Below are 26,610 nucleotides of genomic sequence, written 5' to 3'. Positions count from 1 at the left end.
CACTACCACTTTAAAGCCTGACCTAGTACTCTGGTCCCCTTCCCACAAAAAGGCCTTCATTGTTGAGCTCACTGTACCTTGGGAGGAATTCATGGAGGAGGCATATGAAAGGAAACATTTGTGAAATTCCGAGCTGGCCGCGGAAGCTCAAAATCGTGGCTGGAATACTGAAGTCCGCCCTGTGGAGGTTGGGTGCAGAGGCTTCGTGGGAACCTCTACCACAAAACTGCTGTGGGACTTGGGAGTCAGGGGCCAGTGCCTGCGTACAGCAATCAAAGCCGCATCTGAAGCAGCTGAAAAGAGCAGCCGGTGGCTCTGGCTGAAGAGGAATGACCCCAATTGGGCCCCCAACTAGTGCATCAGGAGGTATGCGGTCAGGCAGACCAAAATCTGACTCAGGGAACCGGACGCCCCTGCCATGCATAGTCCCCTGATATGTCTGCCAACAAGGTGACTTTCTCGGCTAATTGGACTTGGGTCGCAAGCTCAGGTCTGATCATCCTGTAGCTGGCCGTCTCTGGAGAGGGTGTATAGTGTTAAAGGCCAAAACACCCAGTGACCCAGAGGAACACTACTGATGATGCACACCCGTAAATTCTTTTATCCTTCAGGTCTTCCATTGACGTTCACTGTTCACCTACAAGGCCACCAAGTATATGTGCTCGCAAAGGATGCAAACACCTCATTCTGTTTTAATTTGTTTTAGGATTCTTTATATTGATGTGTTTTAGAGTATTTTTTTATGTGTTAGAAGTTGGTTGTTATGTTTTAAATGTTTTATTAGTCATTTTAATGTGTTAAGTCATTTTATGCATTTGTGTTTCGCACAAGAGGCAGAACATCTCACTCCGTGTTTTCTGGAATCTACTTAAGATATTGGCATCTACATCAACAATATGATTTGCCTGAGCGGCTGAACAGGACATGGAAAATATATATACAAAATATATATATATATATATGTATATATTAGGGGTGTAACAGTACACAAAAATTTCGGTTCGGTACGTACCTCGGTTTAGAGGTCACGGTTCGGTTCATTTTCGGTACAGTAAGAAAACAACAAAATATACATTTTTTGGTTATTTATTTACCAAATTTGTAAACAATGGCTTTATCCTTTTAACATTGGGAACACTATAATAATTCTGCCCACGTTAATCCACATTAAACTGCCTCAAGTTGTTGCTTTCATTAAATCAAATGAAAAAACCTTTCTTCTACATATAAAAAGTACAACATTGAACAGTTTCAAGTCAACTCATCATGCTTAATTTATTACAGCATTTGGGAAGCCTGTAATTGACTTTTATTATGTAAATGTTATATTTTTATCAACGTGTGGTAGCAGGGACCCCGCCATTCGAAACTAGGCTGCTACATTACTAATGATTAATGTAACTATTGCTGAAAAAATAGTAAAATAGCAATAGGAGAGACTATTCATCCCTGAACACCATGGAGTTCAATGAAATAACCGACAGAGCTTTGCTGCCCCTAACACACGCACACACACACAAGCGCGCACACGCACGCACACACAGCAAAATGAGTTAACGTTACGCTAAAAGCTAATCAGCCTTTATCTCAAGCCTATACTGCAAGCTAGCTGAGCTGCAGTTTAAGTTTCTAGAAGGTCAACGGGCTCATAGTGATGTTTATAATAGTTGTGACTGGCAAGTGTGTTTTATAATTTGGGGAGAGTATCCTTTCCGCGGCTCCCCTGCTAAACGAATATCTGCTTGACGCTGAAGCATTGACTACATCGCTCTGAATACGCACTGCTGATTGGCTTTGTATGTACCCAATCAGATGGTTGTGTGGATGGTACAGAGGCAGAAAGCAGAGCAGCTTGTGAAGACTTTTGCTTACAAACTCGTTCGGTACACCTGCGTGCCAAAACCAAAACCCCCGTACCAAAACGGTTCAATACAAATACACGTACCGTTACACCCCTAGTATGTATATATATATTTATTTCTTTAACTTCGGACGTCCCGCAGGCCAGATTGTGGACGCTGGCAGGCTGGATATGGCCCGAGGGCCATAGTTTGAGGACCACTGCATTAGACAATGAAGTTGAACACTTACATTATAACAAATCCTCCTTAAGTTTTTAAGTATACAGTTAACACAGTTTGAAGAGTGAATATTTAGGTGTGTTCTTAAGGGATTTGGATTCTAATGCACATGGGGGTTATGTCACACTAGGCATATAGGAGTCCAACAATACTGCAAAAAATGGGAAATGCACACTGTCAATAAACAAACCTAGACAAATTATAGCGTTAGACTCAAGGAGTGGAGCCTAAAAGACCAGAACAAACACCGGACAACATCTGCTAGGCAAGGGATTCTTAACCTTTTTGACCTCGGGGCCCAACTTTTCCACGGAGGCCCACTCAAATATTAATTCAGAAATAGAAATTTTAATCTTGATTTTAATAATATTCAATAATTACATCTATTACTTTAACACATTAATTTTAGGCTAATGTCATGCAGGATTATTAGAAAAATAAGTACAAAAAATTAATTTACATCCATCCATTTTCTACCGCTTGTCCAGTTCAGGGTCGCTGTAGCCTATCTTAGCTGCATTCGGGCTGAAGGCGGGGTGCACCCTGGACAAGTCGCCATCTCATGGCAGGGCCAAACATACAATTATGTTTCGCTAAAAATAAATAATCTAAATAAGTAATGAATAGGTTTTATACCTAAACTGTCAATACAATTAAAGTGCAAATTAAAATACAGCTTCACCACTTTAGTCATACTTTTTGCTCTTAATAAGCTTCTTTAAGACTTAAGCTCCAGACTTCTTGTTTGTATGTTCTTGTTATTACTGCCCCAAGTGGTGGAAAAGTGTATAACAACTGATTACCACTGCTGTCCATACGGACTACAGCTGAGAACATTTTTTGCAGTCCTTTAGGGAGCGCTCGCTGCCCAACAGTGCCCAATAAGGTTAAGAAACACTGTGCTAGAAAATTCCATAGGGCGCTGAACGCAGACAGCAGCATTTTTCATGTTTGATTTTTTTACTGTTATGCTGGATCAAATAACTTTATTGAATATATTATTAAACAAGAAGTTTCATTGTTTTAGAGTGGAGAATTCTGAAATGAAGTTGGGTCAGCTCTGACTGTTTTAAAAAGTGTGACCCGGATACTTACCTGACCTGTGAATAAACACTTTGCTTACAGGATATGGACGGAAGCACCAAACTTTAGGACGAGCAGAAGATGGAAAAGACCTCCTGATATCTTATGCAACATTTAGTGCAAGTATTTGCACATTTATTAAACTAATGCATACATCCATGCGCTTTGATAATGTCACTGATAAATTCCAAACAAGACGCAGAAGGTTGATTGAACTTTATTACATGTGGGAAATAAGGGAACGTTATTAAAGAAAACATGTCTAAAATAGAACATCTCAATACCTACTGTAGTGTACTACAATCAAAAAATAAAGGATTCAAGGAGCGACGACAAGGCAACATGCGTCACACTGACGGTGTGTCATTTTTTTTTTTTTTTTGGTCATTGAAGCAATAAGTTATACTAAAATTATTTAATTAGCAACCTCATTTAAGTGCAATTTTCAAAGCTAGTATTGCTACTTCATGCAAAATGACTTATTTGTATTTTTTGGCGCTCCTTTGGGTGATTTTTTTTTTAGTGCAACATTCTTAAACTGTACAAGGTAGATTAATCAAATCACAGGATAAAAATGCCCAAGCAAAATTTGACAAAAGTGCCTCAGAAGTTGCATATAAACCCACTGTGACCTCATTCCCTGAACAAATGGTGCCTGCTGCTACACAGGGGGGTCCCAAATGTATTGTGCGTGGGAGGGGGGGTGATGTGCTACAACTCTTGATGGATGTCGAAATGCAATGTTAGGCCATCCTCATCCTCTGGCTGTTGGGACACCAGATGTTGGTAGCGAGCCTGGCGCTGGTAATCAGGATCAATGTTGATCCATTTATTGGCGACCCACTTTGTGCCTTGGGTGACCACGCATCCCCCGTGCAGAGCATACTCATCCTGCTCTCCGACCCATCCTGGAAAAAACAATTTTGCACTTTTGGTTGTAGATCCATAGGCTCACTTGCCAAATCTTTAGGCACACCAGTACACAGCTTAAATGTCAGTGTTGACATGTTTGTACTTTTCACACAATGAGATGTGTTTCTATAGACAATCATCATAATAATAATAGTAACAAATAGGTGTGTCCCGATTGACTGGATCAGCACAAAGCATACATACCTGTATTATTATGGTGTTGAATGATAGAAAGGGTTTGATCAAGTAAAATGATTCAAACAATAACAATGGTAAGAATGAAAAACATTAACCTATTTAGTATTACCCATCTTGAATGGTATTGTATGCTTTTTAAGTAAAGGTGGTGTGGTAATTCTGTTTGGATGACACCAAATGGTCACACTAATTAGGTTAAGCACACCAAGTTAAAAGATGCAGACACGTTTGTTACTGGATACTTCCTAATACAGTTCTGCCTTGGATACTTTGTATGTGTAACTAATATGCAACTATGATTATTTGATACTTGTTTATATTGACAAATGTGCTGTTTTTGAAGGACACTTATTACCTATTTCTAGCTTGTGTGCTTAGCTCTCCCGTCCAAAGGCAAAACCCAGTAACTCAATTTTGGTCAAAACTGAGCTGATAATAATTTTGGAGTTCCTAGTTGATATGCTTTACATTAGTGTATGTGATATTGTAATTTGTTCCGTAAGTAAGCTGTTACGCGCATGGCAGGACTTAGTACCACATAACCGCGTAGATACAACAGAAAAACCTAGTATCTCAAGGGACCAATCGGAACTTCTTTGTCAGTCGCCTTATTGTCCTTAATGAAACATTTGCACGAATGGAGGCCAACGGTCAACCTGATTATGTGATATTATGGCACGAGGGGATATTTGGAAGATTGGCCCAGGACGTTGCAAGCACCTTCATTAAATGTATTGTTCTTGATCCTTCCCCTTGCATACTCTTTTGGGCAGATAACTGTGGAGGTCCAAATAAAAACTGAACGCTGTACACGGCTCTTGCCCAATGTGCAAACGCAGAATGGGGCCCACCCGAGATTGTGATAAAATATCTGGAGAAAGGGCACACGTTCATGAGAGCAGATTCAATCCATGGCTCAATCGGCAAGAAGATGTAAGCTCAAGAAAACATCTATACGTTTGATGACTTTGTTGATCTTTGTAAGACAGCATCAAGATAGATTGGTTTTCCTTTTTTTTCTCAAAATCAGCTAGAAGTGAGTTACTAGGTTTTGCCTTTGGACGGGTGAGCTGTTGTGTAGCTGCTAGATCCTACAGCATACTGTTTACCTTTTGTAAATGACAAGACTAAAACAGAAGAAACGACCAACCATGTGTGCTTCTTGGAGGACATTTAGATGTTAACTGGCTGTCCAGCTTTGTACAAGTGAACACGTGGAGATTTTAAATGCAAGTCAATATAATCTGATACAAATATTGGATCAAGACACCCCTAGAAAACATATTATATAGTAATATTTTTACACTTTAAAAAATCCAATCCACTAGAAATACTTCAACCTGAAATATGTTTATCAAATACTAATTACATTTTGGGGAATTTTACAAACCATTTCAGGAGCAAAGCAATCTTTGAGTAAAACGCTAAATTTGGGAAATGGTAGTGCATCCTTTTAATACTGAAAAGAACATGACACTTTTAAGTCAGTAGTCCAGTTGAAAACTAAATATAAATGATTGTATTAGTTTGTTAAGATCCATGGGGGTTAAAAATGACATTTTTAATAAAATGTTTTTGTATGTGTTGCTTATGTGTAGTTTTTTCATGTTAGACAAAGTCAATGGAAATAATTTTAAACATGAAATTAGAAAAAAAAACCTTAATTGTGTCTTTTTTGCTTTTGGATAATTTCAGTGTTTGGAGCGTTTGGACGCTGATGCATGTTGGCTCCTTTCAGCCACCGTACTTAAAGGAGAACTGCACTTTTTGGAGAAATTTGCCTATCGTTCACAATCATTATGAAAGACATGACAACAAATGTATTTAGTTTTTATGCATTCTAACTTGTATATACAGGTAATTAAAATTCTGCTTACAGTGGAGCCAAATGGAAGCTTCTCTATTTTGCCCATAAAACCCAATAAATAACCATTTAAAAACCGCCATCAATACTCAGTTTACATTTTGTGATTTGAATATTAACCAAGTATTAGGGATATTGTTATTTTAACCGCTAAGGCAGACAAACTATTTCTAGCGGCGCCGTGATCACTACAGTGTGTCCCTTTGTTTTGATTGATTGATTGAAACTTCTATTAGTAGATTGCACAGTACAGTACATATTCCGTACAATTGACCACTAAATGGTAACACCCGAATAAGTTTTTCAACTTGTTTAAGTCGTGGTTCACGTTAATCAATTCATGGCACAAATATATACTATCAGCATAATACAGTCATCACACAAGTTAATTATCAGAGTATAAACATTGAATTATTTATAATCCGAGTGGTGGGATGTGGAAGAGGTTGGGGCAGGGGGAGGCTAGGTTGGGTTGCTATCAGCATATTTCAGTCATCAACAATTATATCATCTGAGAAATGGACATCGTAACAGTGTAGGTCTCACTTGGTAGCGAGCGGTGAACATAGTGAGCTCAGAAAGCATAAGAACAAGTATGGTATATACATTTGATTATTTACAATCCGGGTAGGTTGGATGTGGTGAGGGCAGGGGGTTTGGGCTAGGAGTGTAGCATCGAGTGGTCGGCTGCTTTCTTCCTTGCTTCTTGGAAGTTTATTGTAGATTATAAATCATGCCTCTTACCTGGACAGATGAAGGCTGAGCATGTACTCCGACAAGTTGGTACACTTCAACAGCCATTTAGGACCCGGAGATGGCGACGACGACATGAAGTGACGCTTGGTACCCCATTCCCTAAACCCCATTTCTTTGCAACGATTATGAGTCATTTTTCCCAGTTCTTTGCAACGATTATGAGTCATTTTTGACTTAAATGGGAATATATGAACGTCCTAGCAGTCGGCATCCTAATGACAGCAGACCTTGCACAGTAAGTGCTGTTTTATTATGTTTGTTGGCCCTCTTGAAGGCGTTAGTGAGTGGTAATCAGTGATGAATAAAACAAAAAACAAATGTGATGCTTTTTTTTAAATGAATGCGCCTCATATGCTTAAACTGATCAAAATACGTAAATATTAAATGTTATTATAAATGTGTCAGTTCAAAACTTACATTTATACATACATCATGTATATAAAACCCTTTTTGGATGTGTTTTAAGGGCTTTATAGGCAGAAGAGAGCAGCTCCCATAAGCTCCATTGTAAGCTGCCTTAGGATCGCATTTATTATTTTGAATAAAAAAAACATCTATCGTCATGTCTCTTGTAATGATTGTAAATGATGGGCAAACTTTTTTTAATGTGCGGTACTCCTTTCAGAGTCTGCAAATATGGAACAAAATAAGTTTTCCCCCACATCCCACGACTGCTTTCATACCTTTTCCATCAGAAAGGTAGTTGTACCAAAAAACTGCTTTTCCTTTGGTAGCTTTCACCCTCAGGTTACTCTTTTCGCAGTTCCTCCTTGTGTCCATCAGATCCACGCCATTCTGGATGAGACACTAAAAAAAAAAATACGCTAGAGCCCCTGGTAGGACGTCTTTTTCTGAGCCTCATGCTGACAAACAAGCACGATATGAAAGATTCTTCCAGTCCGACATTACGCACCACTTCATCAAATGTCCTGTTGTCTGCCACAGGGAATGCGGTCTCCCCGCCTCCATCAACAGAGTTTAGGTAGAAGAGAACAGTGATGTACCTGAGGTGATGCAAACACACACTTGGCAGACAGTGTGTGTGGAATACAAAAATACAAGATAGATGCACGAGTCCAGCGGCCTTACCTGCAGGACGTCTCGAAAGGGGTGGAGGCGTTGGCAGCGAGACGCGTGTGAGTACAGGCGGTTTCAGGGTAGACGGGGCCGCTGTCGTGATGAGCGTGGTAGTGCCCGCCCTCTTCGTAGCGGACCACCTGCAGCGGCTCACTCAGGTCCACCAAAGTGGACGGCAGCCGTGTAAGACGAGTCACTCTGGAGTAAAAGAATAATAAACATTACAGTTGTACGCTTTGCTGCAGAGGCATCCCAGGAATATGTATAACACCTCTTCCAGGTGCGCGCATATGGCGAGCCTAAGCTAGTAGGAGCAACGTGCCGACAGGGAGTTCCATCGAAAACAAGCACATTCTAATGAATACGGTAGAGAAATATGCCGTACGGTTATAGTACATGGGTTATACCTTTAAAGCACTTTTCTACCTTTAAGTCACTCAAAGCGTTTTGACTCTATTACAGCATTCACCCATTCACACACTGATGGTAGAAGCTGCCATGCAAGGCCCTAACCAAGACTCATCAGGAGCAAGAGTGAAGTGTTTTGCTTAAGCACACAACGGATGTGACTAAAATGGCGGAAGCTGGGGATCGAACCAGGAACCTTTAAGTTGCTGGCACGGCCGCTCTACCATCGGACGATCTTTTTTTTTCTTCTACAAAATCATTAAATGTGCATTAATAATACAGGTCAAATATATATATTTATATATACACAGACATATATATTTACATTGTACATATAAATTGTAAATGCCTGTATTAAATAGTGCTTTACTATACTTGGAGAATACCCAAAGTGCTTTACATTATATAAATCAACCATTGATGGCGGAAGCTGCCATTAAAGGCGACCCATTAGGTGCATTTTGGTGTCTTGCTCAGAGACACATTGACATGAGCTCTTCAGGCCGGGATACGTGCGCACACACACACGCATTTTTGTATACAATCGTGGTCAAAAGTTTACATTTTAAACCGGGGGTCGCATCGGGTTGAAATAATTTGGCCGGGGGCCGGGCTGTTTATATATATATATATATATATATATATATATATATATATATATATGTATATATATATATATATATGTATATATATATACATATATATATATATATATATATATATGTATATATATATATATATATATATATATATATATATATATATATATGTATATATATATACATATATATATATATATATATATATATGTATATATATATATATATATATATATATATATATATATATATATATATATATATATATATGTATATATATATATATATATATATATATATATATATATATATATATATATATTTATATATATACAGTCAAGAAAATAAGTATTTGAACACCGTCCTATTTTGCAAGTTCTCCCACTTAGAAATCATGGAGGGGTCTGAAATTTTCACAGTAGGTGCATATCCACTGTATGAGAGATAACCTGAAAAGAAAAATCCAGAAATCACAATATATGATTTTTTAACAATTTCTTCGTGTGATACAGCTGAAAATAAGTATTTGAACACCTGTCTATCATCTAGAATTCTGACCCTCAAAGACCTGTTAGTCCGCCTTTAAAAGTCCTCCTCCACTCCACTGTATTATCCTGAATCAGACGCACCTGTGTGAGGTCGATAGCTGCATAAAGACACCTGTCCACCCCATACAATCAGTTAGACCCAAACATTCAGCATGGCGAAGAGCAAAGAGCTGTCCAAAGACACCAAAGACAAAATTGTACAACTCCACAAGGATGGAAAGGGCTCTGGAGAAATTGCCAAACAGCTTTGTAAAAAAAAAGGTCCACTGTTGGAGCAATCATTGGAAAATGGAAGAAGCTAAACATGACGGTCAATCTCAATCGGAGTGGAGCCCCATGCAAGATATCACCTTGTGGGTTCTCAATGATGCTAAGAAACGTGAGGAATCAGCCCACGACTACACGACAGGACTTGGTCAATGACCTGAAAAGAGCTGGGACCATTGTTTCCATGGTCACTGTTGGTAATACACTATGACACTATGACGTCGTGGTTTGAAACCATGCATGGCACGGAAGGTTCCCCTGCTTAAACCAGCACATGTTAAGGCCCGTCTTAGGTTTGCCAATGACCATTTGGATGATCCAGAGGAGTCATGGGAGAAAGTTTTGTGGACAGATGAGACCAATATTCACCTTTTTGGTCATAATTCCACTCTGCGTGCTTGGAGGAAGAAGAATGATTCGTACCATCCCAAAAACACCATTCCTACTGTGAAGCATGTGGGTGGTAGCATCATACTTTGGGGGTGTTTTTCTGCTCATGGGACAGGACGACTGTACTCTATTAAGGAGAGGATGACTGCAGCCATGTATTGTGAGATTTTGGCCAAAAACCTCCTTCCCTCAGTCAGATCATTGAAGATGAGTCGTGGCTGGATCTTCCAACATGACAATGACCCAAAGCACACAGCCAGGAAAACCAAGAAGTGGCTTCGTAAGAACCATATCAAGGTTCTGGAGTACCCTAGCCAGTCTCCAGACCTAAATCCAATTGAAAATCTTTGGAGGGAGCTGAAAGTCTGTGATACTCAGCGACAGCCCAGAAACCTGACTGATCTAGAGAAGATCTGTGTGGAGGAGTGGGCCAAAATCCCTACTGCAGTCTGTGCAAACCTTGGGAAGAACTACAGGAAACGTTTGACCTCTGCAATTGCAAACAAAGGCTACTATACCAAATATTAATGTTGGTGTTCAAATAGTTATTTTCAGCTTTATCACACAAATAAATTGTTAAAAAAATCATAGATTGTGATTTCTGGATTTTTCTTTTTAGGTTACCTCTCATACAGTGGACATGCACCTACCATGAAAATTTCAGACCCCTCCATGATTTCTAAGTGGGAGAACTTGCAAAAAAGCAGGGTGTTGAAATACTTATTTTATATATACATACACATGGGCTTCACGGTGGAAGAGGGGTTAGGGTGTCTGCCTCACAATACGAAAGTCCTGCAGTCCTGGGTTCAATCCCAGGCTCGGGATCTTTCTGTGTGGAGTTTGCATGTCCTCCCCATGAAGACGTGGGTTCCCTCCGGGTACTCTGACTTCCTCCCACCTCCAAAGACATGCACCTGGGGATAGGTTGATTGGCAACACTAAATTGGCCCTAGTGTGTGAATGTGAGTGTGAATGTTGTCTGTCTATCTGTGTTGGCCCTGCGATGAGGTGGCGACTTGTCCAGAGTGTACCCGCCTTCAGCCCGTTTGTTGCTGAGATAGGCGCCAGCGCCCCCCGCGCCCCCAAAAAGGAATAAGCGGTAGAAAATGGATGGATATATACACATACATATATATATATGTATATATATATATATATATATATATATATATATATATATTAGGGCTGGGCAACGATTACAAATTTTAATCGAAGTTAATCGCACTATTTCTCCGATTAATCGCGATTAACTGCATTGTATACGCAAAGCCCAATAATTAATTCAAAAGTAGTGTATAGTGCACCTTTATTGGAATATTCTCCCACATGAACAAAAGCGCCAAAACATTTGTTGTGCAAACACAATTTAAATCAGTCCTTGTTAAACAGTAGCAGTTAAATAGCATATTTTATGAAAATCAACTCAAAAAATGTAAATACAAACATTTAAGCTTATTGCCACTGCCAGGGTATTTAAGTTATCCTGTTTGTTATGGAAAATAAATATAATCTACATACAAATCTCTGAGCCACAATCATAACCTCTGAACAGGCAATTTCTGAGGTAACAGCAGAAACATTTTTTTTATCAGGGATCTTATGTTTAAAAAACCTATATTATAGGTAGTGGGCTGTTTTAGGGAATTTTTGATCAAATTATCCGTAGTAGTAATATTAATAATGTTGGGTTTATTCTGCGTAGTGCACTTAAAATAATTATGACCATATCTAGGAATTGATATGATGGGAATTTTGCTTGGTGCTTTGATAAACTGAACGCATCATATACATGGTACTATATTGTGATGTTATGAGCCAGGGAAAAAAAGAACTACCCTACCCAGCATGCAACAGGAGTGACGAGCATGCGCGGTAGCCCGGTATAGGTTGTGTGTCGCCATGACGGCATCTTGTATGTTGTGATATGCACGCTCTGAAAGTAAACGTTAAGAACTCAGCCAACACGCCTCGTCTGCATTATTCCTAAATAGACAGACAACACATGTAGTCCGCTGCTTCACAGGCCGCTGGATGTAGCCGGCAAAGTATTCCCATGCCAGCTAGCCGGTCTAGCAAGCACGCGTCATTCAGTCCAAAACGGCCCGATCTATCCACATCCAGAATTGTCTGGCGGTCGTAAGTGATCCTGGAATGACCACGCTGTAAGCCAGCCATGAAATTTGAAGAATTGTCCGGTATTTTTGCCAAATGTTCCATCTTTACCAAGAGCCCCTCCACGCCGAGGCGTCGCCATCTTGCTAAGAAAAGGCGTTAACAAAATAAAAGCATGTAAACAACTTACGCAAATGTGCGATAAAATAATTGTCGGCGTTAATAAATTGATGAGTTAACTCGTAAATAACGCATTAATTTGCCCACCCTTAATATATATACATATATGGTATCACGTCATCGATTGTAAAATGCATTTTTAGATGATGTGATTTGCCTGAGCGGCTAGGAGACTGAGAGTAACAAGCAACAAGCGGTAGAAAATGGATTAGAAAGGACAGATTAAAAAATAAAAAATTGTATTTATTTTTTTTTTAACTTGGGACTTCCCGTGGGCCAGATCTCGGACTCTGGCGGGCCGGATCTGGCCCCGAAGCTGTAGTTTGGGGCCCACTGGTCATGGCTGTCTTAAGTTTCCAATAATTTCTACAACTTTTATTTTTTTGTGATATAGTAAATGGAGCACATACTTGCTGGTCACAAAAAACATTCATGAAGTTTGGTTCTTTTATGAATTTATTATGGGTCTACTGAAAATGTGACCAAATATGCTGGGTCAAAAGTATACATACAGCAATGTTAATATTTGCTTACATGTCCCTTGGTAAGTTTCACTGCAATAAGGCACTTTTGGTAGCTTCTGGCAAGTTTATGGTTGAATTTTTCACCACTCCTCTTGACAAAATTGGTTTAGTTTGGCTAAATGTGTTGGTTTTATGACAAGGACTTGTTTCTTCAGCATTGTCTACACATTTAATTCAGGAAGGCCATTCTAAAACCTTATTTCTTGCCTGATTTAGCCATCCCTTTACAACTTCTGACGTGTGTTTTGGGTCATTATCTTGTTGGAACACCCAACTGCACCCAAGACCCAACTTCCGGGCTGATGATTTTAGGTTGTCCTGAAGAATTTGGAGGTAATCCTCCTTTTTCATTATCCCATTTACTCTCTGTAAAGCACCAGTTCCATTGGCAGCAAAACAGGCCCAGAGCATAATACTACCACCAGCATGCTTGACGGTAGGTGTGGTGTTCCTGGGATTAGAGGCCTGACCTTTTCTCCTCCAAACATATTGCTGGGTATTGTAGCCAAACAGCTAAATTTTTGTTTCATCTGACCACAGAACTTTCCTCCAGAAAGTTAGTTAGTTAGTTTTATATATATATATATATATATATATATATATATATATATATATATATATATATATATATATATATATATATATATATATATACACATATATGTAGATACATATATACATCTATGTATATATATAAACATATATATACATATATATACACACACACACACACACACATATATATATATATATATATATATATATATATATATATATATATATATATATATATATATATAATAGGGCAAAAAAAAGTATTTAGTCAGCCACCGATTGTGCAAGTTCTCCCACTTAAAATGATGACAGAGGTCTGTAATTTTCATCATAGGTACACTTCAACTGTGAGAGACAGAATGTGAAAAAAAATCCAGGAATTCACATTGTAGGAATTTTAAAGAATTTATTTGTAAATTATGGTGGAAAATGAGTATTTGGTCAACCATTCAAAGCTCTCACTGATGGAAGGAGGTTTTGGCTCAAAATCTCACGATACATGGCCCCATTCATTCTTTCAATTGTCCTGTCCCCTTAGCAGGAAAACAGCCCCAAAGCATGATGTTCCCACCCCCATGCTTCACAGTAGTTATGGTGTTCTTGGGATGCAACTCAGTATTCTTCTTCCTCCAAACACGGCGAGTTGAGTTTATACCAAAATGGATACATGGATGATACAGCAGAGGATTGGGAGAATGTCATGTGGTCAAATGAAACCAAAATATAATGTTTTGGTATAAACTCAACTCATCCTGTTTGGAGGAAGAAGAATACTGAGTTGCATCCCAAGAACACCAAACCTACTGTGAAGCATGGGGGTGGAAACATCATGCTTTGGGGCTGTTTTTCTGCTAAGGGGACAGAACGATTGATCCGTGTTAAGGAAAGAATGAATGGGGCCATGTATCGTGAGATTTTGAGCCAAAACCTCCTTCCATCAGTGAGAGCTTTGAATGGTTGACCAAATACTTATTTTCCACCATAATTTACAAATAAATTCTTTAAAATTCCTAGAATGTAAATTCCTGGATTTTTTTTTCACATTCTATCTCTCACAGTTGAAGTGTACCTATGATGAAAATTACAGACCTCTGTCAAAATTTTAAGTGGGAGAACTTGCACAATTGGTGGCTGACTAAATACTTTTTTGCCCCACTGTATATATATATATATATATATATATATATATATATATATATATATATATACACACTTGTACACACACATGACTGACCCTGCCATTACTGTGTTTCCACTCACTTTTGTTGCCACTCACTTACACTACGATCATATTCACTACAAGCTGCACCCTGACTACTCTAAAGTATTTCCAGTTGTATTTCCTATCATACAAGAAGAAAGTCATATCTTCCTCACCTTTCCTTAATGTCTTGAAGGACCTGATGTGCCCCTCTGCCTTGGTACAGCCAAGTGTGCCGACTGTTCCTCACCAGCTGACTCCTTTCCACTCCTCGCTGCAGCAGAAAGCGCTGGAAGGCGTCGGCGCTCAGAAGCCGGAACTCCTCTAAACTCAGCGAACCTTCCGCGCATTAAAACACACGCATTATTTCTCAGTGGATATGTTTACATTGAGAGCAAAAAAAAAAAATCCAGTGACTTCTTACCGTTCTCATCTTTGTCGACTTTGAGCCCGGCGTAGATCTCTTGTAAGTTCTCCGGCGTAAGCCAGATGCCGTCCCTCACCCGGGAATGAGTCAGTATCTGCGAGAGGCGCATGAAATCCATCAGTGCTGAAGTGCTGCATGACACCCATGCCCCCACTGTGACACCTCATGCAGCTGCAGCTGTCCATCCTGGTTGATGTCCAGGAGGTTGAAGATCTCCTCCGGGCTGAGGTTGAGCTCCTTGGCCAGCTCCTCCTGGCCATCCTGCACCATCAGCTGACTCTCCGTGAGACCCTTTAGCTGAGCCAGTTGCATCACCACACGACACTCGTCTTCGGACAAGAACCCGGGGATCTCTGCACAAACAACACTGCTCAGGTCTGGATCCATCGTCCGTATGGCGAACCCAAAACACAAAAAAAATGCAACAAGAAAAATGCTGCAAATGCCAACAACCTGATGGACATCCTCTTTTTAAAGGCCTAATGAAACCCACTACTACCGACCACGCAGGCTGATAGTTTATAAATAAATGATGAAATATTTACATTGCAACACGTGCCAATACGGCCTTTTTAGTTGACTAAATTGCAATTTTCAATTTTGCGTGCGTTTGACGTCACCGGTTGTAGCAGACATTTTTTTCTAATCTGATCCAAGCTATAAGTAGTCTGCTTTAATCGCATAATTACACAGTATTCTGGACATCTGTGTTGCTGACTCTTTTGCAATTTATTCAATTAATAATGGAGAAGTCAAAGTAGAAAGATGGAGGTGGGAAGCCGTGTTTTGCGGCTGCTTTTAGCCACATAAACACAGCCGGTGTATCCTTGTTTAAAATTCCCGAAGGTTAAGCTTAACTATGGAACAGAGCGGTCAAGCGAACATGGTTCCCGACCACATGTCAACCGGCAGGTTTCGGTGAGAAAATTGTGGTAATAAGTCGGCGCTTACCGTAAACATGGTGGTAGCGGGGGGTGTATATTGTAGTATCCCCGGAAGAGTTAGTGCTTCTGGGTATTTGTTCTGTAGTGTTTATGTTGTGTTATGGTGCGGATGTTCTCCCGAAATGTGTTTGTCATTCTTGTTTGGTGTGGGTTCACAGTATGGCGCATATTTCTAACAGTGTTAAAGTTGTTCATGCGGCCACCCTCAGTGTGACCTGTATAGCCGTTGACCAAGTATGCCTTGGATTCAATTATGTGTGTGCAAAAGCCAAATGTATTATGTGACTTGGCCGGCACGCTGTTCGTATGGAGGAACAGCGGACGTGACGACAGGTTGTAGAGGACGCCAAAGGCAGAGCCTTTAAGGCACGCCCCCAATATTGTTGTCCGGGTGGAAATCGGGAGAAATTCGGGAGAATGGTTGACCCGGGAGATTTTCGGGAGGCGCACTGAAATACGGGAGTCTCCAGGGAAAATTGGGAGGATTGGCAATGGTCTACCCCTGGGCAGCTGTGACTACAAAAGTAGCTTACCACCACCAGGTGTGAATGGATGATGGGTTCACACTTCTCTGTGGAGCGCTTTCAGTGTCTAAAAAAGCGCCGTATAAATCTAATCGATTATAATCCTTAGTAACTTCCTGGTGACCTAGCTAACTTCCTGGTTGCATTGTTAACTTCCTGGTAGCTTGGCTAATTGTTTGTTAGTATCAGTGTCTAAAAAAGCGCCGTATAAATCTAATCGATTATAATCCTTAGTAACTTCCTGGTGACCTAGCTAACTTCCTGGTTGCATTGTTAACTTCCTGGTAGCTTGGCTAATTGTTTGTTAGTATCAGTAACTTCCTGCTAGTATTGCTAATTCTGTAAACTTGCAACATTTCTCCCATGCATGTGATGTTTGGGTTTGTGTGTGTTTTTTGACATTTGCAACATTTTCTTTTGCATTTGTTTTTGGGTTTAGCAGCCTTTATGTGACTGCAGAATTTTATTATATTTTTTGCAGCTTTTTATGGTGTTTGTTTGGGGGTTAAACTTATTTATGCTTGTCCAGGGTGTACGCTGCCTTCCACCTAAGTGCAGCTGGGATAGGTTCCAGCCCTCCAACCACTCCATAAGGGACAGGCGGTAGGAAATGAATGGTTGGCACCAATGTAGACTTCAAGGAATTGATTATTTCACAACTTGCCATCTATCTCTCTTTTCATCTCCTGTCCTGCCTTTTCCTTGCATAAATCTTCAGGGAACCGAATGAAAAATTGTATTTTATTTTCTGAGTAAACTAAAAAAAACCTTCTGGATTTTTACCTTTGCTTGGCACAGAAGCACTGACTGACGCAGTGAATACTGCCATGCTTTTAATTTGAAACTTTGAAGCTATGCGCTGAGAAGGAAGTCACTGTGTGCAGGATGTATGCTGTGTGACAAGCGAGGTCCTATTTACCGTTCAGTACTGCCAAGTTAAAACTAATAAATGGTATATAAAAGTGTTCAATAATACTGAATTGTGAAGTGAATTATATGTATATAGTGCTTTTTCTCTAGTGACTCAAAGCGCTTTACACAGTGAAACCGAATATCTAAGTTACATTTAAACTACTGCGATGAGGTGGCGACTTGTCCAGCGTGTACCCCACCTTGCGCCCAATTGTAGCTGAGCTAGGCACCAGCGCCCCCCGCCACCCCAAAGGGAATAAGCGGTAGAAAATGGATGGATGGCATTTAAACCAGTGTGGGTGGCACTGGGAGCAGGTGGGTAAAGCGTATTGCCTAAGGACACAATGGCAGTGACTAGGATGGTGGAAGCGGGGATCAAACCTGTAACCCTCAAGTTGCTGGCACGGCCACTCTACCAACCGAGCTATACCGCCACATAACTAGCTAAATACATTTGTTTTGTGTAAAATTAACACATTTTACATCAACTCGCACTGCATACCCTCCTGACATAATTACAACCAGGGATTGAATAAAATACACCAGGAAAGACAATTGAAATGTTCTGTTGTATTCTTATCGGTGACGGAGCAGGAGGGGGCTAGGAATATATTTGCAGCAAATTTTTTATACGACGTGCCCTGTCATTCATTTATTGATATTTTACATGCACTTATTCACCCACAATGGTAGATGTGTGCATAAGAAGGGGCAGCCCTGCTCTTTATCTCGCTTTGTCGTATGTCGGGGAGTGTTATTGCTGCTGGAACTTGTCACTGTGTTAAAAATCAGAGGAGAAGGTGTCGGAAAACACATGGAATTATGTAAATTAAACAATGATGTCACGTTTTATTAATCAAAAAATAATTTGTGGAATTTGATTGCACTCATATTCTGTCTGGTTTGTGTTTACATCCGTTGTTCTTTTTCTAACTATTATTAACAAATATTATGAGAGCTCAAAGCATAATAATACACATTTAGTTTTAGACTGGTGATATTGATTGGCAACACTAAATGGGCCCTAGTGTGTGAATGTGAGTGTGAATGTTGTCTGTCTATCTGTGTTGGCCCTGTGATGAGGTGGCGACTTGTCCAGGGTGTACCCCGCCTTCCGCCCGATTGTAGGTGAGATAGGCACCAGCTCCCCCCGCGACCCCAAAGGGAATAAGCGGTAGAAAATGGATGGATGGATGGATTATGAGAGCTCAAAGCACAATAATACACATTTAGTTTTAGACTGGTGATGTTGATAGGCAACACTAAATGGTCCCTAGTGTGTGAGTGTGAATGTTGTCTGTCTATCTGTGTTGGCCCTGTGATGAGGTGGCGACTTGTCCAGGGTGTACCCTGCTTTCCGCTCGATTGTAGCTGAGATAGGCTCATACGGCGTAGTGGGTAGAGCGGCCGTGCCAGAAACCTGAGGGTTGCGGGTTCGCTTCCCACCTATTGACATCAAAGTCGCTGCCGTTGTGTCCTTGGGCAGGACACTTTACCCTTGCCCCCGGTGCCGCTCACACTGGTGAATGAATGATGAATGAATGATTGGTGGTGGTCGGAGGGGCCATAGGCGCAAACTGGCAGCCACGCTTCCGTCAGTCTACCCCAGGGCAGCTGTGGCTACATATGTAGCTTACCACCACCAGGTGTGAATGAATGTTGGGTTCCCACTTCTCTGTGAGCGCTTTGAGTATATAACAATAGAAAAGCGCGATATAAATCCAATCCATTATTGTTATTATTATTATACTTGCCAACCCTCCAGGATTTTTCGGTAGACTCCTGAAATTCAGCGTCTCTCCCGAAAACCTCCTGGGACAAATTTTCTCCTGAAAATCTCCCGAAATTCAGGCGGAGCTGGAGGCCACGCCCCCTAGCTCTATGAGGACCTGAGTGACGTGTCTGAGAGCGTGTCTGCCCAATGACATTATAACTGTAAAATGATCGAAGGAGAGTTCTTGGTTTCTTATGTGGGTTTATTGTTAGGCAGTTTCATTAACATCCTCCCAGCGCATTAACAACACACAACAACAACAGTCACGTTTACGTCTAACACTCTACCGTAAGGCAGTTCGTCTGCCGTAAACAGCATGTGACACACTTAAACAGGACAATACTGCCATCTACTGTATATGCACCACAACACCTCCAGGCAACTTCAACCCTTTATTCCTCCTCTATTCACATCCCATCTCCCCGGATTGTAAATAACCTAATGTACATAATCGAATGTATTTCTAATGTATATACTTGTTCTTATGCTTTCTGAACTCACTATGTTCCCTGCTGGCTGTACATATCCTACTAAGTCAGACCTACACTGTTTCAATGTCCATTTCTCTGTTGGTGCAATTGTTGATGACTGAAGTACTGATATCAACCAAAGCTCCTCATCCTCAGCCCCCGGATTGTAAATAATTCAATGTATATACTATGATGATTAACTTGTGTGGTGACTGCATTATGCTGATAGTATATATTTGTACCATGAATTGATTAACGTGGACTTAAAGGCCTACTGAAACCCACTAGTACCCACCACGCAGTCTGATAGTTTATATATCAATGATGAAATATTAACTTTGCAACACATGCCAATATGGCCTTTTTAGTTTACTAAATTACAATTTCAAATTTCCCGGGAGTTTGTCTTCGCAATTTGTTCAATTAATATTGGAGAAGTCACAGTAGAAAGATGGAGTTGGGAAGCTTTAGCCTTTAGCCACACAAACACACGGTGATTCCTTGATTAAAATTCCTGGAGGTGAAACTTTCCTATGAATCAGAGCGCGGTCAAGCCAACATGGATCCAGATTCCCTACCAAATGTCAACCAGCAGGTTTCGGTGAGAAAATTGTGGTTAAGTCAGTTCTTACCGGACAAAAGCTGAGCTTGTGCCGTCCATAAAACTGCCGTCAACTCCCCTGAGACACTGCGTGCCCTTCTGACTATTAGGTACTATTTAACTCACTAAAACACTAGCAACACAATAGAAAGATAAGGGATTTCCCAGAATTATCCAAGTAAATGTGTCTAAAAACACCGGAATCCGTCCCAATGCAATCGCGTTTTTTTTTTAACTTTTTTTTTTTTTAATCTTTTTTTTTCTAGTCTGTCGCTATCAATATCCTCAAACACAAATCTTTCATCCTCGCTCAAATTAATGGGGAAATTGTCGTTTTCTCGGTCCGAACAGCACTTTTTGTTGGAGGCTCCCATTAAAATCAATGTGAATATGGGAGGAGCCATCACACTTGTGACGTCATCGTCTGCGACTTCCGGTAGAGGCAAGGCTTTTCTCTTAGCACCGAAAGTTGCGAACTTTATCGTCGATGTTCTCTACTAAATCCTTTCAGCAAAAATATGGCAATATCGCGAAATGATCAAGTATGACACATAGAATGGACCTGCTATCCCCGTTTAAATAAGAAAATCTAATTTCAGTAGGCATTTAAATACATTGAAAAACTAATCCCGGTGTTACCATTTAGTGGTCAATTGTACGGAATATGTACTGTACTGTGCAATCTAGTAATAAAAGTTTCAATCAATCAATCATTAATTTGTGACAATAACATCTACTTTAGAAAGTGCAGTGCACAACTGCGCACGCAACAGCTGTTAATATACTTCTCCCCTCTTAACCACGCCCCCCGCCCCACATCCCGAAATCGGAGGTCTCAAAGTTGGCAAGTATGGATAGGCTCCAGCGACCCCAAAAGGGACAGGCGGTAGAAAAGGATGGATGGATATTACATTAAAATGCTTACCAAATAGCAGCGGTTTCAGGCTCAAAGTTGTCATTTCGTGGACTTTATTAGGCACCAATGACAGCATCTGAACGTGTCCCACCTGGCAGGTGTGAATCACGGGAGGGGGATTAGCGAACGTTTGCGGAAAATATGCTGACGGAGCATCTTTTTTCGTGTGCAGCACTCACTCGGACACCTTCCACGCGTGGCAGAGGAACGTCACGCGTGCACTGCGTGCCCGATGGCAGAGGCTGCTGGGGCCGTGCTTGCTGCTGCTGCTCCGCCTGTGCAGCGTCACGACCCGGCGGCCCTGCAGCGGCGTCCTCCTGGCCGCTGCTGTAGTGCACGTAGAGCAGCAGCGCGATCACGTTGACGATGTAGACGTGGAAGAACACCATCACCACCACGAAGTACGAGCGGGAACACACGCTGCTCTTCGGCACGGAGAGCCGCTCGCTGCTGGCGGCTGCAGGCCGAGGTGACCCGCCCCCGCCGGAGAAGGCAGTGGTCCGAGTTGTGCCCCCCGCCTCGGTTAGCTCGTCGGTCATGGCGGGACTCAAGAAGTGACGCGGCGTACGTTCCACGCATCAAAAGGGCATGTTACGTGAGAGCCAATGTTTACCAAACTACTTCATACCGCAGTGTGTTTATATTACACTGCACCACTGACGCGCACTTGTGTTGGAAACAAAACACTTCAAAACCGGATTCTAACAAATCAGAACCAGGCACGGATTATAAATCACGACTGGAAAAAAATAAAATAACGCAGTGGTTTGTTTGTGTGCTAATATGTGCACGCTGGGAATTAAATATGGGTGGATCGAGACAAGTATCGAATATATCGATACCAGGTTCGTGGCTGTGTCGGTTCGATACCATTTTGAGTTTAGTGGTCATCGGCGCCAACTAGGGGTGGGCGATATCGCAAATTTGCGTATCGATACCGATCCGATACCGGCCAGTATTGCCAATACCGATACCGGAATTGTCGTCATCTGATGATGGGGCGGCTTCGGGGTATCGATACTTTTGAAAAACAAATTTGTACTTCTGCCTTTATTAATTGATTATGATAATAATACAACACAGGACAACGATTTAAGTCAACAAATAAAATATTTATTACAAAAGTAATATCAATAGCAATAAAGTAATGCAAATAAGGTGCAAACAACTACTGAAGTTGGCTAGTCGCCTCACAACACACAAGAACTTAAGTAAAAAAGAAAACACTAGTTATTAAACAGTTGTAAAAATGAACACAAAACAAAATAACTGAGAAATTCTTATCGTTATTTTAGTGCAATAAAATACTTTACAGTTTACAACCAAGACATTAAGTCGCACTGGAAACTCACGCGTGTGTGTGTGCGTGTCCGAGTGAACCTCGGAGCGAATTATACTGATGTGTGTGCGCGAACGCACCAAGCGTCATGTTAATTGTATTTATTTTATTTGATTTTGGGTTGAAGATGAATTTCTAAAGTGTTTTAAAATCTCGTTCGCGATCCATCACTAGGGGGGAGGGTGGAGTGGTGAGGAGCGCTGCGCTCACATTTTTTTTTAATCGGAGTGATTTGTTTAATTTGGTGAAGTATCGATACCATCACGCCAGTATCGATACGATACCGATACTATCGATACTTGGTATGGATACGCCCAGCCCTAGGGCCAACTACAATTTTCTCAGTGGGTGCTCGGCGTGTGTTTATTTTTAAAAAAAGACGTTCATCCATTCACTCTCTACCGCTTGTCCCTTTCGTTCAGCGAAGTTAATATCCCACATGGGATCCCATATGTGGTTTGTGGCTTTATTATTTTGTAAAACTGACCAATCTCGCCACAAAATTAACTACAACAATTGAAGATTCCATCCATCCATTTTCTACCGCTTATTCCCTTTCGGGTCGCGGGAGGCGCTGGCGCCTATCTCAGCTACAATCGGGCGGAAGGCGGGGTACACCCTGGACAAGTCGCTACATCATCGCAGGGCCAACACAGATAGACAGACAAAATTCACACTCATTGATTTTTCAAAAATAATTTTAAAGATTGAAAGTTGCCATAGCTAGATGATCTATGACGGGGGTCGGCAACCCGCGGCTCTGGAGCCACATGCGGCTCTTTGGCGCCACAACTAGTGGCTCTCTGGAGCTTTTGAAAGTGGAAAAAGATGAGGAGAAAAAAAACATATTTTTTGTTTGAATATGGTTTCTGGATCAGGACAAACACAAACCATCCTAATTGCTATAAAGCACACTGTTTGTATTAAACGTGCTTCACTGATTCGAGTATTTGGCGAGCGCCGTTTTGTCCTACTAATTTTGGCGGTCCATGAACTCACCGTAGTTTGTTTACATTTATAACTTTCTCCGACTTTTGAGGACGTGTTTTATGCCACTTGTTTTATGTCTCATTTTGTCCACCAAACTTATAACGTTGTCCATTAATGCACAAAGGTGAGTTTTGTTGATGTTATTGACTTGTGTGGAGTGCTAAACAGACATATTTGGTCACTGCATGACTGCAAGCTATTCGATGCTAACATGCTATTTAGGCTAGCTGTATGTACATATTGCATCATTATGCCTCATTTGTAGCTATATTTCAGCTCATTTAGTTTCCTTTAAGTCCTCTTAATTAAATTTATATCTCATGACACTATCTCTATGTAATATAGCTTTTATTTTTTTTGCAGCTCCAGACGGATTTGTTTTTGTATTTTTGGTCCAATATGGCTCTTTCAACATTTTGGGTCGCCGACCCCTGATTTATGACAACATTCAATCTTTAAAATTATTTTATCTATCATGGATGAAAAGCACCCACGGGATCGGTGCCTATGTAAATCCGTGCCGTGCATGCTATTCTTGTAACGATGTTCAAATACATGTTATACTTTTGGTGCATTAACATTTCAAGTTAACAAATACAAATACAAAACACAAGAATATGATTTGTATAGTTGCGTAAATTTCGTCTTGTTGAATTATTTTACAGTATCGACCTGATTTTGCTTAAACGTTTTATGTAATAAAAGGAACTTGCATTGGTGTGATGATATAATTTAATCTGTCCAATATAGAGTTAAATTAAAATGTATTTTTGTATGCCTAAAAATCCTTGTTTTTCACTGTATTCTGATTATAATCGCGGTAAAAAAAAATAATACTGAAAGAAAAATTTAAAAAGCGTTTAATAATAATATTAGCCGATACTGGTAACTTGCTTGGTATTGGACCGATAGCACAGTATGCAGTATTGTCCAACTCTGCTGACAATAAAAAAGAGCAGCATTGCAATGGCGACCTCTAGTGGCATAAAACCGTAACAGCACATGTTTGCAGTATGGCTCAGACTATTGTCATTACCTCGTCGAATAATATTGCCTTTAAATGTGACTTAATGGTAGTGATAGACGGTGAGCTCCAGATGTTTTGCTGTCAAGGAGAAACCTTACTGTGCTGTCAAAATCTTTTATTTAGTACATGTTTTTTTTATACGGATTATGCTTAAAATTAATGCAACTATTTTGTACGGTTTACTGGTGCTGCTGACATAGGCCGATCTATTTATAGAAGTAAGCGTGTTACCTCATGGTCCTTTTGTTAAATTGAATTAAATGTAAATATTGAACTTGATCGCCTGAAATGGTGAGAACTGCTCAAATATTATGATTTGGGCGCTTTAAAAAATAATTCTACCTCTAACAACCAAAAATCTGTCAAAACTATGATGCTGTGTTCCAAATTTGGATTATTTACGGAACTATATATATATATATACACATACAAAATACCGGTCTGTATTTTCCAACACACCGATTTAAATAATACATTCCACTTTTCTGCTGCTCCCTAATTTCCGTTCCGCATTCTCCAGCACACCTTCAACATATCCACAGGTCTGTGTCCTAATCGTTAAGATGGCCATGTGAATTTAAAGTTACAGTAAAAATGTCAGCTGTGTGGGATTATGAAGAGGTGGAGTGCAAAACATGCCACGATAAAGTCAAGTGTGGTGGTAAAGTTGTCAGACATTTTAATGACTCTTGAGAGTGAGAGGCTTTTTAGCACTCATCATTGATGAACACAGGAGCAGGCTGACACCTGAGCATTTTGAAGTGCTTGTCTTTGTTAGAAAGAATCTCCCTAATATGCTCGGACTTCAATTGTTTGCCCCCCCTGACTGGGGCAAACAATTGAAGTGTGTAGATATATATATTTTTTTAAAGTTTACACTTGTTCAAGAGCAAGTATTGATGCTGAGTTATAGACATTTTATCTTACTTGGGTTGTTTGAGTGTTTTGCTTTTTTTAATAATGTTTAAAGCATTATTTGCACTTTATACTGTTCACTTTTTTACTGTTTAATGATGCCTTTTCTGTTTGTCATGTATAATTGTGTCTATTTTTTGTTTATATAATAAACAGGTCAGTTTCTTGTTACCAACCATTGTGTATTATTCAAACTCACCTAATTCAGCTGGCTAGTTGTTATCAAGAGTACTAAAACCCTTTTCAACATGAATCTGACAACTAAGTAGGCTAAATAACTTTAAACTTCAATACAAGCTCGGATAGGCCAGTATCTGACAGGATCGGTATCGGATTGGAAGTGCAAAAACAACATTTGTATCGGATCGGAAGAACAAAAACCTGGATCGGGACATCCCTAATATACATGTATATATATGTATATTGTATTCTATATTAGTTACTTTATTGAGTTTACAACCCCCTGGCGCTGTTTTGTACTGTTTCTGTACCTGTTTAGATTTTTATTATTTCTTGATTTTATATTGCATGTTAAAAATAAAGGTTTAAAAAAAAAAATATATATATATATATATATATATATATATATATATATATATATATGTATGATTTGGGCCCTGGTGTAAACAGGAAGTGCCATAAAGCGTTGACGCTGTCGCAGATTGGTTAAGATTTACTGCGCATGCGCAATTGCTTTTGGAACTAGTAATCGCAATAAACAAAGCACTCTTGCTGGATACTGAATTAATGATAAGCGAGGACAGAAATATTAGATTGTACACGTTGCGAGCTTTAGGTGCTGAACACGTCTGGAATTTTATGACTTTTGAGTCCATGCTAACGGGAAGTAGCATACGCTGCGTTGATTGGTTGACTTTTACTGCGCATGCGTATTGCTAGCTAAATGCAAAAGTGCAGCAAAAAGACACTCCTGTTTGCTTCTTGATTTTAAGTAACATACAAATCTGTGTAGAGCTATTTACAAACTAATGTTATGTTTTTAAGTGAATACC

General features: G+C 40.1%; 2 protein-coding genes across 2 annotated transcripts in view; one reads left to right on the top strand and one right to left on the bottom strand.

Annotated features, from left to right (window-relative positions):
* slc26a6l (solute carrier family 26 member 6, like) overlaps positions 1 to 5,814 on the top strand; it is a 32,478-nt gene extending 26,664 nt beyond the window's left edge. Inside the window, exon 19 of the mRNA XM_061874348.1 lies at positions 3,207 to 5,814. Coding sequence (XP_061730332.1) covers positions 3,207 to 3,233 — 27 coding nt within the window. The 3' untranslated portion in view covers positions 3,234 to 5,814. The remainder of the gene's footprint in view (positions 1 to 3,206) is intronic.
* Positions 3,366 to 22,131, bottom strand: p4htmb (prolyl 4-hydroxylase, transmembrane b). Its single transcript, XM_061874350.1, has 9 exons — positions 21,506 to 22,131; positions 21,336 to 21,417; positions 15,348 to 15,538; positions 15,183 to 15,279; positions 14,935 to 15,097; positions 7,984 to 8,169; positions 7,808 to 7,898; positions 7,578 to 7,701; positions 3,366 to 4,072 (listed from the first exon to the last, which is right to left on the bottom strand). Exons 1-9 carry the CDS (start codon positions 21,863 to 21,865, stop codon positions 3,876 to 3,878), a joined length of 1,491 nt encoding a protein of 496 aa, XP_061730334.1. The 5' UTR covers positions 21,866 to 22,131; the 3' UTR covers positions 3,366 to 3,875.
* Positions 22,132 to 26,610: the final 4,479 nt, after the last annotated feature.

This window comes from Nerophis ophidion, linkage group LG16, assembly GCF_033978795.1.
Source record: "Nerophis ophidion isolate RoL-2023_Sa linkage group LG16, RoL_Noph_v1.0, whole genome shotgun sequence".
Classification (NCBI taxonomy): domain Eukaryota; kingdom Metazoa; phylum Chordata; class Actinopteri; order Syngnathiformes; family Syngnathidae; genus Nerophis; species Nerophis ophidion.
The sequence above is the reverse complement of the archived record's forward strand: the minus strand, read 5'-3'. Positions and strand labels throughout refer to the sequence as shown.